The sequence below is a fragment of the Sycon ciliatum genome, chromosome 4 (assembly GCF_964019385.1).
Source record: "Sycon ciliatum chromosome 4, ocSycCili1.1, whole genome shotgun sequence".
In the NCBI taxonomy this organism is placed as follows: domain Eukaryota; kingdom Metazoa; phylum Porifera; class Calcarea; order Leucosolenida; family Sycettidae; genus Sycon; species Sycon ciliatum.
The window spans coordinates 5,946,817-5,964,555 of record NC_088646.1 but is presented as its reverse complement, the minus strand read 5'-3'; the positions used below and the strand labels follow the sequence as shown (position 1 = coordinate 5,964,555).

The window sequence follows — 17,739 nt, the reverse complement described above, 5'->3', positions numbered from 1 at the left end:
CCAGGCACTATTTCCTTCTCTTGTATTGCCATTGCAATGGGTTCCTGCTTCTGTTATGAGATCCCTAGCCCTGCTCTGAATGCAATGGGCAGGGGCGTCTTTCATCTGGAACATTGCACTGTGACCACCACAAACGCCTGACCAGTAAAGGTCGAAGGTTTTCCCAGTGAGAGGTGGTCTCTGATGGGCGGATACTGAGTTGCCTAAATCGAGAATCTCACCACACACTATAATGAGGTCGAAGGCTTCGCATAAATGGCTGTGTGTGACAATAGCTGATAAAAGTGGAGCCGTCTTATTATAGCCATGCATTGAAGATACACCGCCACCCAATGACTAGCAATGTAGCGTATTCTATGGTAACACACACCCTTTTCTTTATGATGTAGTTGCGTGATGTCCACCACTTTCCTAGTGCATGGCAATACAGTCAATCAAAATGGCGGAAACTATGAAACAGGGATACATCTTGTACATCATTACTAGACTGCCGGCCATGAATGTTTCTTTCTAAAACGAACTGTAAATAAAGGATGAAATTGGCGCCTAGTAACAGAGCATACTGACTTTGTACACGGTATGATACAAGGGCATGTACTAGTAATACACCCATCATGTACCGGTACACGGCCATGATTGGGGGACGAGATACTCCAGTACATGACTTGTACCATTGACTGTGAGGAGTCCACCAATCACGGGTATTTCAAAGTATACTGTTGCCTGGGGAGAGTACTGGCTGACTTCATGCTTCGCACTAACTCGCATCAAGACCATCACAAAGTCATACCAATACTTTACAGTACACCGTAGGTACACGCTTGATGGCTACATGATTGTATGATCAAGCCCCACTAGGCACTAAGAGATGTATACACTAGACCGGGAGTCGTACGGTACAGCCTACACTACACTAGTCTAGTCTACAGGAGATCTTGGCAAATTCTCACCCGGTCGTCGGCAGCATTCCACTGGCACTAATATCACTTGTCTTGTGTTCGGCAAGCAGCACCCCAGTCAGACCTTTCATGACATGAGGGAACTCTCACCATCGAACACTAAACCATTTCTAGTACTTCCAAGTATGGTGGACCCCGTGTCATCACACGCCCGCCCCATGGCAGTTAGGTTCCCGCCTAGCGATGAACCATGATGAACCGCGGTGGCACTGCACAAGATGGTGCGCATCTGTTCCTGTGTGAATTCCGTACATCCCCGAACTGATGCGCATAGGCTGGCGCACTGACACGGTGTGACGCAGTTATGGCAACGTCATGTACAGTACGCGAGCGAGTACAGAGTGTCGACCATCGAGTCGCGGTTGCCAAGGAGAGTGTATTCCAGCCCAAGCGCGTCAAGCCAGGCCGAAGAGTAGCGCGAGCTGCAAAGTTCCCGGATGCACAATGAGACTTCGTCACGTGCGTCGGGGAAGGGACGCGGCGGCTGCAGCGTAATGAGTTGAGACTTGCTCCAGTTGACGAAAATGCTGCAAAGAGTTTTACAGTAAGTCAAGCGTCTGAAAAGCAAACGCTTGTAGGCCAGGAGGTTGAGTGCAGCGGAGAGTACGTGTGTCGGTGTTGGTCTCTAGTCTTGCTGGATGTGGCGGCCAACTGAATAAGATGATGTTGTTCTCGTTGCCAGTGGGTCGTATCGCCTTTCATTAACACCGTCTGGTCGACTAACAGTCTAGTCGAAGCCTTGTTGTCACTGTCTAGAAAACTGCTCCGAGTTACTTAGAGTCGTCTATTCATCCGTAAACTAAACTACAGCCTGGCCTGGAGTGGTGGCTGGAAAGACTGCGGGAAATGTCCAGTCGGTCACCGTCGCCACGACAGATGTTGGCCCTTCCACACCACCACCATCACCACCAGCAAGTCCAACAGCAGTGCCACGTTCAGCATCAGCCACCGCCGCAGCAGCAGCAGCAACAGCAGCAGCTGCACATCCTTCCACCTTCACACTACAGATATCAAAAGGTGGGAGTTTGGAACAGATGCTTGTGGTTTTTTCAACATATTATGATAATCCACTGTGCTGTCATTTGGGAGGGTCTGAAATGGTACAGCTCTCTCCCTGGTCTGCACCTCTGGGCGGTGGCCACAGGGCATCTCCGCAGCAAACGAAATTGCTTGTTTGCCCAGCTCCGCGTGATTCCATCAATCTCTGGATAGTGACACCTAGCAAAGCATAGAGAATTGCCTCCTGGCGAGGAAGCTCTTTTCTGCACTGCGCCTAATAGTATGCACACCATACCTCTTACCAACCACTGCTCCAGTGAGGGCTCCCAGGCATTTTCAACATCACTTGCTTGTACCTCACTTGGCCATCGGGGATTACGGGATGGAACACACCTGGACAACCTGGAGCTCATTCTGTGCAGTAGAAACATGCTAGCTGAAGTGAAGGATGGGAAAGGAAGAGTGTTGTTTTCTACACCATCTTCCAACGAGAAAAGCGAGAATGAGGGAATGAGGGATGCGGCGGAGTATTTGGCCATCATCTGTCTGAGCTAAAACAGTTGTTTCCTGGCATTGAAATACTATCTGAATGTGCTATGTTGTCAGTGCGCATGGTTTGGGAATAGTATTTAGAAAGTTTGCGGAAATCCAGGTCATGTTTGCCTTCTTCCTTCCCGTCTGTTGCCTAAAAGAATGCATCTAACATTAGTGCGTGGGCGGAGGATGTTTGAAATCCAAGCTTAGAATGAGGGAAATGTCTGCTTTCCTGCAGCAGCTGTTTCCAATCATTGGTCAGCATGACACACAGTGGTCAGTGCCTGGCTTACGCCAGCAGAAGAAACTAGGTTTAAAAAAAAGTTTCACCACTGTTTAGATAGTGGATATGGAGACCTGTGCGCCAGCTACAGTTTCATAGGTCTCCATATCCACAGTCATGCACATGCGCATCTGGCGCAGGCTGTCTGGCAGATGTTACCAGTAAAATACCTTTGGCCAGCATAGGCCTAGGCTGTAAGCACTGAGCAGATTGTGATCAGAAGACCAGTACAGAACCATGTAGCATTCTCACCCGCAAGCCCTGTAGCATTCTCCATATTTGAGCCGCAAGTATGGGTCAGTTGAGACTCGGACTGTGGGTAAAGGATGCAGTTTCAGCAGAGGAGGCTGGTTGTTCCCCCAGGTTGAATCCACATGGCCTTGCCTCATTGCATGCGAGTGAGTTGGGAGCCCGAGCCGTGTGTTCTGCACATGTTGCGAGCAGTTTGTCTTTCGCTGGGCACAGCTGCTTAAAACCTGGTCACTAACCTTTACCCGCTCAGCTAGTAGGATCTGAGAAGCTGCAGTTGATCGGTCTACAGATCCGCGTGACCCAGCTGGGACTTACACAGCAGCATGCACTGAGGATTAGCTATTGTCACGCTTTCCTATACTTTCAGGCTGCATGGGAAGCCTGCACTACCTCCACGGGACCCTCCAGGGTCCAACCGTCCAGGCAGGGAGGGCTGAGTGGGGAAAACTGAAAAGAAACTTACAGTGTTTTGCTAGAAACATTGTTTGGTTGAGAGAGGATGGTAATTCTGGCCAAAATGACTACACCAATAAATAGCCAAGCACCACTGGGTCTAAGTTGTAGTCTAGCCGATCATCAGAAAAGAAACTTTGAAAGGAATTGGCTTGCAAAGAAAAAGAGGAGAAAGAAACACCGAGATTGAGGCTTGGAGCAAGACCATACATTGCGGCCTGTCGGGGTCAGTGTACTTGTAGATTCCGGTATTGCCAATGTCTCTGGAACAATTGCTTTCTGCTATGCAACGACGAGGAGAGGCAGACTATTGGATTGGCAGTGTAAGCAAGCCCATGTCGATACTGTTCCTTGAAAAGATGGTATGGCTCGGAAGAGAAATTTCAGAAATTGCTGCATGTGTGTATTTGAATATGCCTTGTATGATCACGTTCCTAAAGAAGAAAGCAGTGCTTTAGAGATTTTACTGTTCTATTTACGTATACATGTCAGCTGGTGTACTGTACCTAGATCTTAGGATGGGCAAGAGAATTAGCCGATTGGGATGGTGAAATGACTATGTGAAGGATTAGTTACATTATGCTAAGCACGGATTGCTTTGGAGCGGGTCTGGTGTGCACATGTTGTGTAGGAACATTCTTTCGATGTGTTGTAAGCAGATGCCAGTTTGTGTTCCTTGTTCTATGATAGCATTGTACATGTAGGTAGCTTGCTAACACAGATACCAGTTGCTGTACCTCAATTAGGCATGCATGTGTACATCAACTAATTACTTGCTGTTTCGTACTGTAAGGATTGTCCATGTGTAGGAATGTTGGACTTGGCGAGCATAGTTTGTTTCCTCATTCTTATCCACATGCCTCCTGATGCGATAGTTAGCAAAGTCTTTGAATCATTTGTTCTCTCATGGGTAAAAGGCATGGCAATGTGATTACTGAGAAAGTTCACAATGATAATGACTTGAGCCTTCCTGCTGTGTGTCTGGGGTTGGTAAGAATTTCCATCGTAGCATGCAGTATTCTACAGGACAGATTGCAAACAGCAGAAGATTCCACGGCTAATATTTGGACGTTTGCCAGTTTTGGGACGGCAAACTTTGCATATCCTTGGAGAAACAAATTCCTCGTGCATCCTTGTTGACATTATCCCAACCATGCAGTGCCTTCTAATGCCATGGCCTTTGTTTCCACTCAGTTCGAGTGGGCTATAGAACATACACATATACATGTACATGGAAGTTTACTATCAGAATCAGATAGTACAGGGTCATGTATGATGGTGTAGGGTTGGTCTTCCAGGGTGTGATGTGTAGGTATCATGTAGATCTGGATAAGGGCTGTCCTGCTTAGAGGCAACACAGCCTTGCAGTGTAGGGTGGCTCCATTTGAATGCTAGTGACATGGAGCTGGATCACTGGGCTGACAGGGGGAGGTGGATGTAAGGTAGTTTGTTAGTGTGATGGGAGCCTCTAGTCCTGACACTACACAGGACTGACTGAAGCAGGGAAGGACGTCCCAGTCTCAGTGACTTCACCATGCCAAGTCACCATGCGTCCTTGGGCCGTGTAGCATATTGCCCAGCAGCCTGTACACCCCCTGGAGCCTATACCCTGTAATGTTCACATCCTAATGAAAATGACACGCTACTCTTTGCACTCAATCAGGATGGACAGGCCCAGCCACCCCATGCTGTGATTTTCACTCTCGCAGAAAACAATGCTGGCAAGGTGTTCATGTACTCAATCTACATGCACTACGGACTAGGAGCCAGGGAGAGGGAGGGCTAGGGAGGGGGTACCCTCCACAGCCTCTCAGTCTGATATGGGAATGCTCCTTGGGACATGTGTATGTGTACCGGTGCTGACAGTCAGTGACACCAGCCCAGCCGGCCTGGAGGAACAAGGAGGTCTTCCACAGGACACTAGAACTGTACTGTCACTCAGTATACCTTATTGCCAATTCTAGTGATCATTGATGCAGGTATGCAAGCCCTTATTCAGAGAGTGCTTTGGTGGAAGGGCGTTTGTGGCAGTGCACACTTTGAGGTTTCAGCATTGCTATGCTGCTGATCCCAATGCGACATGTTATGCCTTGTCTATACCATGGACCCTGGTGACAGTATGTACATGTATGTGTGTATGTATGTATGTATGTATGTATGTATGTATGTATGTATGTATGTATGTATGTATGTATGTATGTATGTATGTATGTATGTATGTATGTATGTATGTATGTATGTATACTATGGACCCTGGTGATAGCAGTACATGGTTATGCTGTACATTGAGCTGTCAGAGTGAAATCAATACTCTGTCTCTGAGGAGGCTATTTCCTATACGGACAGAGCTCTAACTAAGTAGTGAACTGCTAATCAGCCATTCTGAATCCTGCACCTGTTTTTCAGCAGGACCCCTGGGGGCAGCATATCTGTAGGGAGGGTCAGAGGGAGAAGCAGCACTTTCTTGGACGGGCAGTCCCAACATCCACACTATCAGTATACTATAGTAGTACAGTCTGTAATAGTAATAGTAATAGTAGTACAGGTTCTGACGTAAACAGGTCCCAAGAAGTGCTGGACACCTAGCCAGTTGCCGAGCAGCCTCATGATGTCAACTTCACGTGGACTGAGTGGATGTGCTATTTCAGTACATGTACATGCACTAGGCATGGCTGTCATTCCGAGGAGCATGTGACATACACTGGTAGAGTACTCTACTCCAGTGAGTATGGCCTGCTGCAGCTCCACTTTCCTGTAACTAAAATTAATTAGCCCAGAGTCTGGACATGTGCCCTTTGGAGGGTAATGTCGTTGCAAGATGGTGTTGTTCTTTTGTAAAGCCCATTGTCCAGTGATTATAGGTTCTTTGCAGCATGTTGCTCTGTCGAGTGGCACTTTCCTGGCCATGCCTCTAGTTATTATACAGTGTTCCAGTGGTGATTAGGCAAAGCCAAAAGCCCACAGGTCATGTAGTGTGTACGCAGCTTGTTACTCACAGCTCAATTGCTTTGAGGTGATTTTGGACTGGGGCATTCCTGGACAGGACTGAGTCACTAGTCAGGTATACTCATAACTGTCTCCAATTCAGGGTCAGTCGGCTGTGCAGTTGAACTTGAAGCAAGAGTACATTATGTACTTATGATAAGTTATGGATGTAGTGACTGGTATTGGCCCAGCAGTAGGCAGTGTGTTTGTACACAAACAACTTGAAGGTGTCCGTGCTGCATGCTGTACCCCGTGATGCAGTGGCTGTTGCCATCCTAGTAGGAGATCTAGAAGAAAATTACTATAAATACTAGGAATAATTCCTGGTGTCCTGGAGGGGGGGGGGGGAGGGGGGTCACAGTGGCATCCACGTCCATTCATGATCACTCACTGAGCCAGCGGTCAATGTCATGTGAGTGGTCCAGCCTAGTACAAGTATGCAGAGTGGCAGGGACTGTGACTGGGAGTACTGGGCTACCTGGTCAGGTAGACAGTGTCTGTACATGTAGTGCAGTATAGCTGATCTGCTGAGGAGGCTGTGCATGCATCATTGTATCTACCAGTTAGCTTAATAGGTTCAGTGAAAAAGAATGACTGGACAACATGGCGGCCAAGCCAGGTTATCTGGTTAGGAAACTGAATGGCTAAGCCTGCTGTGTGACTTGGATTCTGCTGAGTGGCTATCTCTTGACATTGGTCAGTGTTTGCAAGAGAGGGTGCTTGTCTTCTTGCCTTGGGTGGCACTCTTGGGACGTTTCTGCTTGAGAATATTGCCTGAGGTGAACTTCATCAGCCACTAGTGCTCAGGAAATCATTTCCTGGCCAATTGAAGCAGCAAGGGGGAGGCCAGTTTCAGCAGGTGATAAATATTTTAATGCGAAATGCCGCAGGACCAGACTAACCCCAAGTCAACATCATGTGACTTCAGCTCCACCACACCGCACCACACTCAGGAATCAAATTCCCTGCCTGAGGTACAGTGAAGCCCCACACCCTCCCAGGCCTGCACCCTGCAGCACATAGACGGTCTACCGTGTGCTGCATGTACATGTGCGTAGAGGAGATCCTGGCCAATGTACTGCCTGCAGGGAAATGCTGGGTACTGCCACTGGCCAATCTCCATTGAAAACATGAAAAGGGTCGTGTTAGCTCCAAGACTGGCCCAGTCCTGACAACACTCTTTCTGCTGAATGCTGACTTCAATGTGCTTCTGTCAGACAGGGTTGAATAGGAAGTGCTGCACAAAAGAACTGCTTCTGACAATACCCACACAAAGAGTTCCTAAGTTGCTATCTATATAATTATCAGGAACTTGACGCGGCCAGGATTTCCTGTAGACAAAAGTGGCCGAATTAGCGAAAATAAATGAGTTCAGTTTTTCACGTTTCCAGCTGCTTATAACCTGAATTACATGTTCTTGGTACCCATAGCTCTTTCATAGCATGATGGAGACTAGAGTAGGAATGCCTGTGGCAGTTACCAATAGTGCTACAGTGTTTCATGCTGCACCTGTGTGCATGCTTTCCGTGCAGATGACACCAACCGAGGCGGATGCAGCAGCTCCGGGAGGCTACACATTTTACCCAGCCCGAATGCCGGAGCCGGCTGCTGCGGCAGTTGCCTACGGAAATCACATTGCAACTCAACCGTGCACCTTGACTCCGGCGCCTATTGTCGTGGAGCCCGCAGCATCGATGCCAATTTTGGCACAGACCCAGCCAGCAGGCAGTGCAATGCCTCATCGCCATGCCAAGCACAGCACGGAGCACAGATACGCGCCGTATCATGCCGTGTCTCGCGAGGCAGCCATACAGCATGGGTCTGCAGCCCCGCCGTTGATTCCGGCCATGACGAACAGCAGTGCACACGCTAACCACACGTCCGCCTACGAGCAAACACCCAACATGGGCAGTGCGGGCGGCATGCAGGCTACCCCAACCTCTCCACAGCAGCTGCAGACCAGCATGGATCCGTCACGACACAGCCACTACAGTCACGACGACCGCTCCATGAAGCAATCCGGACACGCCGAATACTCGCACTATCCCAACGGACCGTACAAAGTGAGGAGACCGAGCGAGATGGCACAGACACCTGATGGGATGGGTCACCGTAGCCCTCTCTACGGTGAAATGGGAGCGGGCACACAGACCGCTCACGGCGACCGCGGCTCCATCTTCATCACGCCACCGCCACCATCCTCCGGTGTCGCCATCATGCACTCTCATCACATGCCCGCGAGGGCTGCTCACTATGACGACGGCAAGGCACAGTCCGTAGCAACCACGCCGCACCAGTACGGCGTGGTGCCCCAACAGATGGCCGGCTACGATGCCGGAGCGGAACACGGTGATCAGGCTACGGTAGCGTCACCGACTGCGGCACAGCTTCACGCCGATAACGGACTATGGCAACCGACCGCATCGCTTGACATGATCGGAAGACAACAGCACGCACATGTACGTTTGATGGGAAGCAATGCTTCTCTTCCACATGCACATGCAAGGGCTAGTAGGCAGCATATTCTGTTGAATAGGTGATAGGCAAGAAAGTAGAAATTGTTCATTTAGGGAGCATCATGACAGTCACGACCGTGCTTGTAGCTAAGTAGTTATTATGATGTTCTTGCTCTAACTACTTTGGACCAAGTAGGTTTACAGTACAACCTTCCTTCAAGAAAACACCTTGTGTACAAACTCAGTCAACACTCAGTCCAACTCAGTCCAACTCAGTCCAACTCAGTCCAACTCAGTCCAACTCAGTCCAACTTAGTCCAACTCAGTCCAACTCAGTCCAACTCAGTCCAACTTAGTCCAACTCAGTCCAACTCAGTCCAACTTAGTCCAACTCAGTCAACACTTTCTTTGGTGTGTCACAGTCCTAGGTTCTACAGTGTCGACCTCTAGAATACTCAGCATCATGGCCGAGATTAGCCAGTGTACACTGAATGGTGTTTTAGAAATATTTCTGCTTCACCCTCTCCTCTTTAGATATCTCAGGGGGAATATGGTGGTCGGCCTCAGCCAAAGAATTCCTCCGGTGACACACTGCCAAGTCCTGAGACCAGCTCACCCGGCGGAGAGGATTGCGAAGGTAGGCACTCACTTACAAGTAGCTTAAAACTCAAAGACAGCCGGCATGTAAACATGCCTGCCTGCAGCGGTGCAGATTACCGGGAGGGCGACATGCATTTAGTACATTGTTGTTTGCTCAGGTGAAGTAGGATTGTTGCTATAGCTAGTCCTCCCATGAGTAATGAGGTATTTCACAACCATACTCGACTTGCCGTAGACAATCTTCTTGCCGTGGTATATTCGCACTTCATGCCCTCATGAATCATGAATGTCTGCACAAAACGGTAGATCGTTTTCTACCGATAGATTATTGCCACATTATACGAAATGTATATCAGGGATTACTTCTGAGAGGTGATTGTATTTTTGCAAATATTCTTTTTACAAACAATGTTGCCTCCAGGTGCATCCTCATCACACAAGTATCTTCCCCTCAGCAGGCACATCGGCCAGAAGCTGAAGCCCAGCGACGAGTTCACCACCGTTCCAGGTCGCCTGTCTCTCCTCGGCTCTGCCAGCAAATACATCGTGACAATTGGAGAGATACAGCGGCGACTGTCGCCTCCAGAGTGTCTGAATGCATCGCTTCTTGGTGGTGTTCTTCGCAAGTAAGTGACAATGGAAATGTGCGCATTTCTTGTTTGGGACCTTTTTGCTTTTTTCTCTGTTATGGGTCACACATAGCCCTATAGACAAGGGGAGCAAAGACGAATGATAACCCAAGATGAAGCAATACGCGACAAGGACAGAAGAACAAGACTAACAGTGACACAGGGAGTAGGGGCAGCGAGGTGCTACAATGCTGATGAGGTTTTCCCAACTCGCACGACCATTGGTCTCGTGTGCCCATAGCCTAACTGAAACGCATCAAAGATGGATGGGACAAAGGAGAATGCTAAAAGCAAGGGCTGGACTTACAAAAATCAGCTTTCTCATCAAGTATCAGCTGAACTTGAGTTGAATGTCTGTGGGGAAATCATTAGCTTCATTTGTTGTCAGCGGGGAATTTTGATCTAATTGGCGCTCTGTCATACTGTACGCCGTTTTTGTCACTCGCAGAGCCAAGGCTCGTAACGGAGGTACTGACCTCCGCCGAGCACTGGAGGAGATTGGTCTTCATCTTCCACCAGGCAGACGGAAAGCAGCAGGAACTTCAATGTTGACGTCTCTGGTCGAAGGTTAGTTCTTTCCCTTAAAATTTCCCCTCTTTTTCAAGACATATCCTTTCACCAAACCTTAGTGATGAGAGTATGAAAAGGAGGAGATGCCGTAAGCGCCGTGTATGATGCTCAACTCTTACCATCCTTTCCGTTTCCTTTTTCTCCTTCTCTCTCTTCATCCAGAGGAAGCTCGCTCTCTAGCATCGCAGTTCAATGGAATCTGTCGTAAAATGTTCCCGACGGCCGAATTGGCCACTACTGTATGTCGACAGCAATCAGCAATGATGGGTTCGCACGGCGGACAGCAGCAGGTTGATGATCGCCAGCAGGCAATCAAAAATGCAATGTACGTTCGTTATTCAACCAGTCTGATGGATTCCGCAGAACTGTGTTGATAGGGGTGCATGGCCTGCATGCTTGCTAGTGATCTGTGTTGATAGGGGTGCATGGCCGGCATGGCCTGCATGCTTGCTAGTGATCTCGAATGTGAAGAGAACTTTTAATGCACCAAGATCAAGAGGACAAGCGGAATTAACATGTGGTCACTTTATTCTACAGTGTCAATCAATGGATAGTGCAAAAGAAGAAGGAGATCGTAGTGAGAAAGGACAAGGGAACATGATTTGAACATGTTGGCATACAACACTCTTCATGAATGATGCATTTAATCTGTATTATCAATTTTCCAACAAGAAGAGGATGGAAAAACTTTCCTTCTGCTCCTGGGTCAGCTATATGTGATAACACTATACCAGAGTGTTGATTCCTGGGTTGTGCATGCCTTTTGTGATTGAACAGACTGTGTGATTACACACTGTACTGGGATGTTATCAGGCTGTTTTACCACTATGTTTGTTTCGTATTCGTGTGCCCCACCATCCACTGGCGTGCAGGCAATTGACGAGCGAGTTGAGTGTACAGCTGCAGTCCTACCTGGACCAGGAGGAAGCCGACCGGGACAACGATAATGTCAACTTTCCTGGCCTGCGCCAATTCAGCCTGATCACGCACAGCTTCGGCGTTCTGGTGGTGCAGGGCGTGCTGCAGGTCTTCCAAGGCTACCTGAACAATCTGATGAAGACTACTGGCGGCATGGTCATCCGCGATCACGCCTTGCAGCACCAGCCGCCGGTCAACTCAATGCAACACACGCCCGCAGACAGCAGCGAGAGCATACCGCACAGCATGCATAAACAACACAGATAGTGACCGGCAACAAGGCACAGCACCAGTGCTGGCGTCGACTCCCCAGTTGATCAAGTACATATATGTTGCCGCATGCTATTCCTGTTGAATTGAACGGCCGAGATATCATGTAAAGTAGGCTGTAAAAAATATGGGAGCGAAAACATGAAAAGATCGAATTGATATCCTTACTAAAAGATGATATCATTGTGCTGCCTCGTCTGTGTATTCAGTTCTGTATGACCTATGCTGGCTGGAATTTCTTGATCAAGTTGCTACTAATGCTATCTAAACTGAACAAGACATCATTTCACTGCAGCCCCGTTCCCTTCCTAGACAGACGCCCTAAATCAGAGCAAACCCTTTCCCACCTTGGTCCTTTCCCGGCAGCCCTGTTTCAAGTTTCATTTTCATTTGATATGCCCTGTGGCGACCGATACACACACAGATTGAAATTCTACCAATGACTGCCTTACCTGAATCCTATATTGTGGCTGCATGCCGCCCGGCCCGACCGACACACAGTATCAGTACAGCGTAATTTATTTCTCTATTGTGAATGATCTGATGGCAATCATGAGCCGCGGGCAATGGATGGTTTGTAGAGTGCTGCGGTGCTCCTTGAATGTGAATGGTTCGGGGGGGGGGGGGGGGAGGTGCAGATTCAGGCGCGTCCTACTTCTGAAAAGAAAACCACTGGCAGCTAGCTGTTCTTTTTACTTTTTTGCCCTTGTAAAGTCTCATCAGTGGAGCTCAGAGTCCGAGTGATTATGGTGACTGGCTGAACGCATGATTGTATGCAGTGAAGTGAAGTCTAGGGAATAACAAGCGGCATTTCCAAACCAGTCCAGGGCCAGGGGCGTAGCTGTTCCCCCTTTATTTAGGTGGGGGGGGGGGGGAGGTGCACGGCCGCACACAAAGTATGTGTAGGATTGCTTGTGCATGTCATAACGTGCATGCTGACCCTAGGCAACATTTTTAGGGTGTGTGTGTGTGGGGGGGGGGGGGGGGGGCACCCGTGCCCTATGCGAGCTACGCGCCTGCAGCCGAAAGCATCGATATGTGCAATGGACTAGGGAGACAAACAATGATTTCCTTGTGTTATAGTGCCGGGGTGCCTTGTATCCATGCATTGAGTGACGCCTGCAGCACCCCTACCAGTACGACGTAGTCATCATCTACATGACATGTACAAAGGAGTCAATTGCCGGGCGGGGGGGGGGGGGGGGGGATTGTTAAATACATTGTATATAACACCCCCCCCCCCCCCCCCCACACACACACACACACTCACACATCTTACAACCCTCCAGCCTTATGCAGATTGCTATGTTGAAAAGAGCCATGAGTCCCGGGCCATGGGCATGACCCATTGAGTCTGACTCGGTGTACTCAGTAGGCCCGGTCCCATCCAGAGTGAAGCCGGTGCATTGCATTGGCATGCTGAGCGTGAATGCACGCGGTCAGCTAAGCCTAAACTAAAGTCGAGCCGATCAGTCCAGCAGGCCAAAACAAAAGGACAGGAAACGACCTACCTTACCTAACTAAGTTACTAAGACTGTACATGTACTTGGCTAGTGACCATGGTGACTACCTATGGTATGCAGTCAGAGATCGATAGCCTAGAAGACCACTTCCTCTTACCCGGGGCAACTAGGCCTATACTATACCTGGCTAGTAGTAATACTAGTATGAGCTCTGTGGCAAGAACTGTACGGACGTTATCATGGTTATGGTGCAGGCGCGTCGGAACGACTTTGGAGGTGGGGCGGCCATGGAAGGGGGGTCCGGGAAAAAATTTCAAAAATTAAAGCCAATTGCAAGCCGATTTCCGGGCATTTGGTGCCATTTCAGTGTACGGTAACTACAATGGAAGACTTTTTGATTCTGCAAAAAACCAAGAAGATGCTACGATCGGGGACAAACATTACCCTCCCCCGGGAAAAAATTCAAAAATTGAAGCCAATTGCAAGCATTCCCAAGCATTTGGTGCCATTTCAGTGTACATGGACTTTTGATTCTGCAACAAACCACGATCGGGGACAAGGATTTGCCACGTTTGCGCTGAGATCTTCGCGCTTTGTTGCAGTACAGTGTGCTAAAAAAAAAAAAAAAAAAAAAAACGGCCGAGAAAGTGGGGCGGCCATGGCCGCCCCGGCCGGTGCGGTTCCGACGCCCTTGTGGTGTTCCATCATCACTTGGATTGTTTTGAATCAGGTCCATCAGTGGACCATCACACAGGGCCAGGCACGGTTCACCATTCCGGCATAATGATGGACCTTCTACCCACTGTACTTACAATGCTCACTTCAGGATACAGCCAGCACTCTCCCTACTGACCTGTACTGTAGCTAGCTGGCCGTGGCTTCACGTAACTCGTTCAACATTCAACGGCAAAAGGCACAAGCTAGGAACTTTTGCCCAGGCCCCTCCACTATCTGTAACATCCGGTGTGCGCCGGTGTACGCCAATAATATACCGTGTTCAGACTCAGTGGGAAACTGGAAATTCCACTGAGTATCGACCTACATTTGTACGTGGCGACATAGCGGCAATACAAAATACCGTGAATACATGATTGTAACAAAATACAATAGGATACAGGGAGATTACAGACTCAGTGTCAGTGCAGGCAGGGGCACTGAGTGATGAAGCAGTGCATACAATCAGTTGTAGCGGTACCGGGACCATGGACAGCATACAGATCGGGACTGGATCATTGTAGCCTCGGCGCAGGTAAGAACACTGAGTGACGGTTAGATCTTGTGCACGACTGTGCATGTACGTCATGTAGATCTACAATGGCGATCGCGGCGGTTTGTTCACCACCTGCAAGTGCTAAACTCATAATCATATGCAAGCCTTGCTTGATAACTTTAACTAACATGCTTATTTAGACAGGAGGATAACAGCGGGTAAGAATGCGAACGACACACCAGTCTACTTGTGTGTGAACTGTGACTACAACCATAAGCCCTTTGAAAGTTGAAACAGGAATGCACTTGGATGTACATGATTGTACAGTGTACATGTAGTTCCTTGGTCCTTTTTTCTTCTATTATTAGTTGAAACAACCCTGCATGTTAAACGGCTGAGAGAATATAGAGAACAGAAGAATCACCCGAGACGAACGAACTACGTAGCGAAGATCGCTGGGGCAAATCGAAGACTTTCGGACGCCCCTCCCCCCCCCCCTTTAGAATACAGAGGGCCCGAACCGGGCTTGTCCCACTGGAATATGCTCCCGGTCCCCTACTTAGGCCCTAGTCGATTATAGTCTGGCAAAGCGCAGCCCGGTCCAACCTCGCGAAGGTTGACCGCATCCAGCAACGGTGTCACACGCAGTGCGCAGCATTGGAGCTGGGACCATGCTCCCAAGTTATCAGTGCGTCGGCAAGTCTCGGGACTGTGCTACCTGTTCAAACTGCACTACATTTCCGGTCCGGCCCAGCTGACCCGACATGCTGCCACCTGCTACCCCTGAGCCCGCCCACCCCAGAATCCGCCACCAACATCAAGTGAAACACTCCCAATCAATGAATGCCTTCCAGTTGTCAAACCCCTCCCCGCAACGAGTCCTGACATCCTACACCGATCCTTCCCGTTCGGCCTACTCACAACATGGACCGACATGTGGCCAAGCTTTGTGGATCGTTTACTGTAGACGGCAATCCCCTGCTATGGCTGACATCTTACCTACAACTGGGCGAACGCAGTACGTCACGGTACATGGGACGTCCTCAGCCGACACAACAGTACTATCCGGAGTTCCCCAGGGTTCCATCCTCGGCCCCCTTCTTTTTATCTTATACGTCAATGATCTGCCCGCAGCTGCCCCGGGCACATCACTATTCGCAGACGACACAACGCTCCTACGGGCATCTCCTAACATCACTGGCCTGATGAGTAACCTAGCTAACGGGATTCAAAGAGTAATTTCCTGGATGTCGTCTTGGCGGTTATCGCCCAATCTGTCTAAAACTAAAATCATGCTCTTTCCTTCTCAGCCCGATGTTCCGCCCCTCCTCCATCCCACTTTCCCCCAGCCTATAGACATAGTCTCCAGCCATAAGCATCTTGGCATTTTCATTGACTCTAATCTTTCATGGGAACCCCACATCGATTACATATGTAAACGATCAAGTTCATCTTTAGGAATCCTCTCTTCTCACTGTTACCATCTCCCAATCTCTTGTAAACTCCTCTTTTACTCAGCTTACATACGCCCCATTTTTGATTATGCAGATACTGCTTGGGCTGGAATTTCCACAACCCGTGCTGAAAAGCTCGAAATTCAGCACAAAAAAGTTCTAAAAATCCTCCTCCGGAAACCCCGCATGCTCCCATCTTCCACCCTTTATGCCCTTGCTCACACTACCCCTTTGTCTAAGAGACGTAATTCACATCTTGTCACCCTTATCCATTCTCTCAAACTCAATCTGTGTCCACCTCACCTCCACTGTTTCAACTGGTTTTCTTCCCGTAGCACGAGAAACTCCCTTTCCCTTCCGAAACCCAAGTCCTCCTTTCTACTTCACTCTCCCCTTTTCACTGCGTACTCTGCGTGGCTGGCACTTCCCCAAGAAGCTAAGGACCTTTCTTCCCTCCGCCTTTTTAAGAGCCTTGTCGCGCCTTGACTTTGATTTTGTGTTTCTCATTTTGTTGCAATCACTACTTATCCATGCCGGTTCCTTTTTTCTTCTCCTCCCCTTCTCCCTTCCTTGCCGTGGTTGGCTAACACCCTCTCTCTTTGTATTGGCCGGTGTTCTCACTGTGCTATGAGATGCTGCAATAAATAAATAAATAAATGATCTACCCTCTGCTATCCTGAACGCCCCCCCCCCCCCCCCCCATCCAAGGCAGCGTTGCAACGCTTCAACTTCAAGGTAGCAGCAAGAGTCAATCATAGCCCCCAGGACGTTATGAACTCTTGTTTGTAATTGTAGTCTTGGTAGCAGTGTACAAGTACCTCCTCGAGCAAACTTGTGGGACTACTGTCGACGTGTACACCGCAGACTAGCATACTACTAGTGATGGCCTAACTCTTTCAGGCTTCTTTCTTTCTTTTTACCCTCCCCCCCCCCCCTGGTGCGCGTAGTGTGCAAGGATACCGAGATCGAGACCTCATTTTCTCGAGTAGATCTACTACTAGTGCAGTCGGCGGAATAGCGCGAGCTCCGGTGTGGGGAGCAAACCCTTTTCTTACTAGTACAGCTTTATAATTATTTATCGAGCCACATTTCCTTTTTTTATTCTAAAACCTATCACTATCAGTGGTCGGAGGAGTCACAACGCCCCACCTACACCATGTACACAGCTGCGCTACAATGTAGTGGATACATGTAGTAGTCAGCGCCAGGGAGTAGTAAAATACGATGTATTTTACTACTCCCTGGTCAGCGCCGACTCAATCAGGGAGCCCAGGCTACAGGCTACACATACCGGTATGTGTAGCTACACTATGATTGTATGAACCATGCGGCGCACTCATCCACATTTGCAGCTGCATATTCAGTCAAATTTGACTTGCAAAGTTTGGACTCTTGGTAGCAGCAAGCGTAAGCTCAGGGCAAAGGCGGGCTCACGCCCCTACATGGCTACTTCCCCTTGCAGACTGTCCAACAGCAGGACAGTCCTGCTTTGGACCAAAACATTCGTATACATTTACATGGGACACGATTGCCTTTGTATACACTGTACTGTGTGTGTCCTGCTTTGGAATGGTGGCAAGGTTGGACAGACTGCCCTTGTCTAACCCGAGCCCCAAGACGAAAACGATCGTAGCCGACTGGCCGAAATTACAAGTGAAAAAGAAAAAGAAAAAAGCTCAGTGAGGCCTGTGAGGGTAGAGTATA

General features: G+C 48.9%; 1 protein-coding gene across 1 annotated transcript; it reads left to right on the top strand.

Annotated features, from left to right (window-relative positions):
* Positions 1 to 1,512: 1,512 nt before the first annotated feature.
* On the top strand, positions 1,513 to 12,464 carry LOC135814113 (transcription factor AP-2-epsilon-like). The gene is made up of 7 exons (XM_065327177.1): positions 1,513 to 1,976; positions 7,998 to 8,924; positions 9,456 to 9,558; positions 9,943 to 10,147; positions 10,599 to 10,717; positions 10,883 to 11,045; positions 11,593 to 12,464. Exons 1-7 carry the CDS (start codon positions 1,806 to 1,808, stop codon positions 11,903 to 11,905), a joined length of 2,001 nt encoding a protein of 666 aa, XP_065183249.1. The 5' UTR covers positions 1,513 to 1,805; the 3' UTR covers positions 11,906 to 12,464.
* The last annotated feature ends 5,275 nt before the right edge of the window (positions 12,465 to 17,739 follow it).

Coding starts and splice junctions, on each gene's coding strand:
- LOC135814113 (XM_065327177.1), top strand. CDS start 1,806: ATGTCCAGTCGGTCACCGTCGCCACGACAGATGTTGGCCCTTCCACAC. Junction 9,559..9,942: donor CGGCGGAGAGGATTGCGAAG/GTAGGCACTCAC, acceptor TGTTGCCTCCAG/GTGCATCCTCATCACACAAG. Junction 10,718..10,882: donor GTTGACGTCTCTGGTCGAAG/GTTAGTTCTTTC, acceptor CTCTTCATCCAG/AGGAAGCTCGCTCTCTAGCA.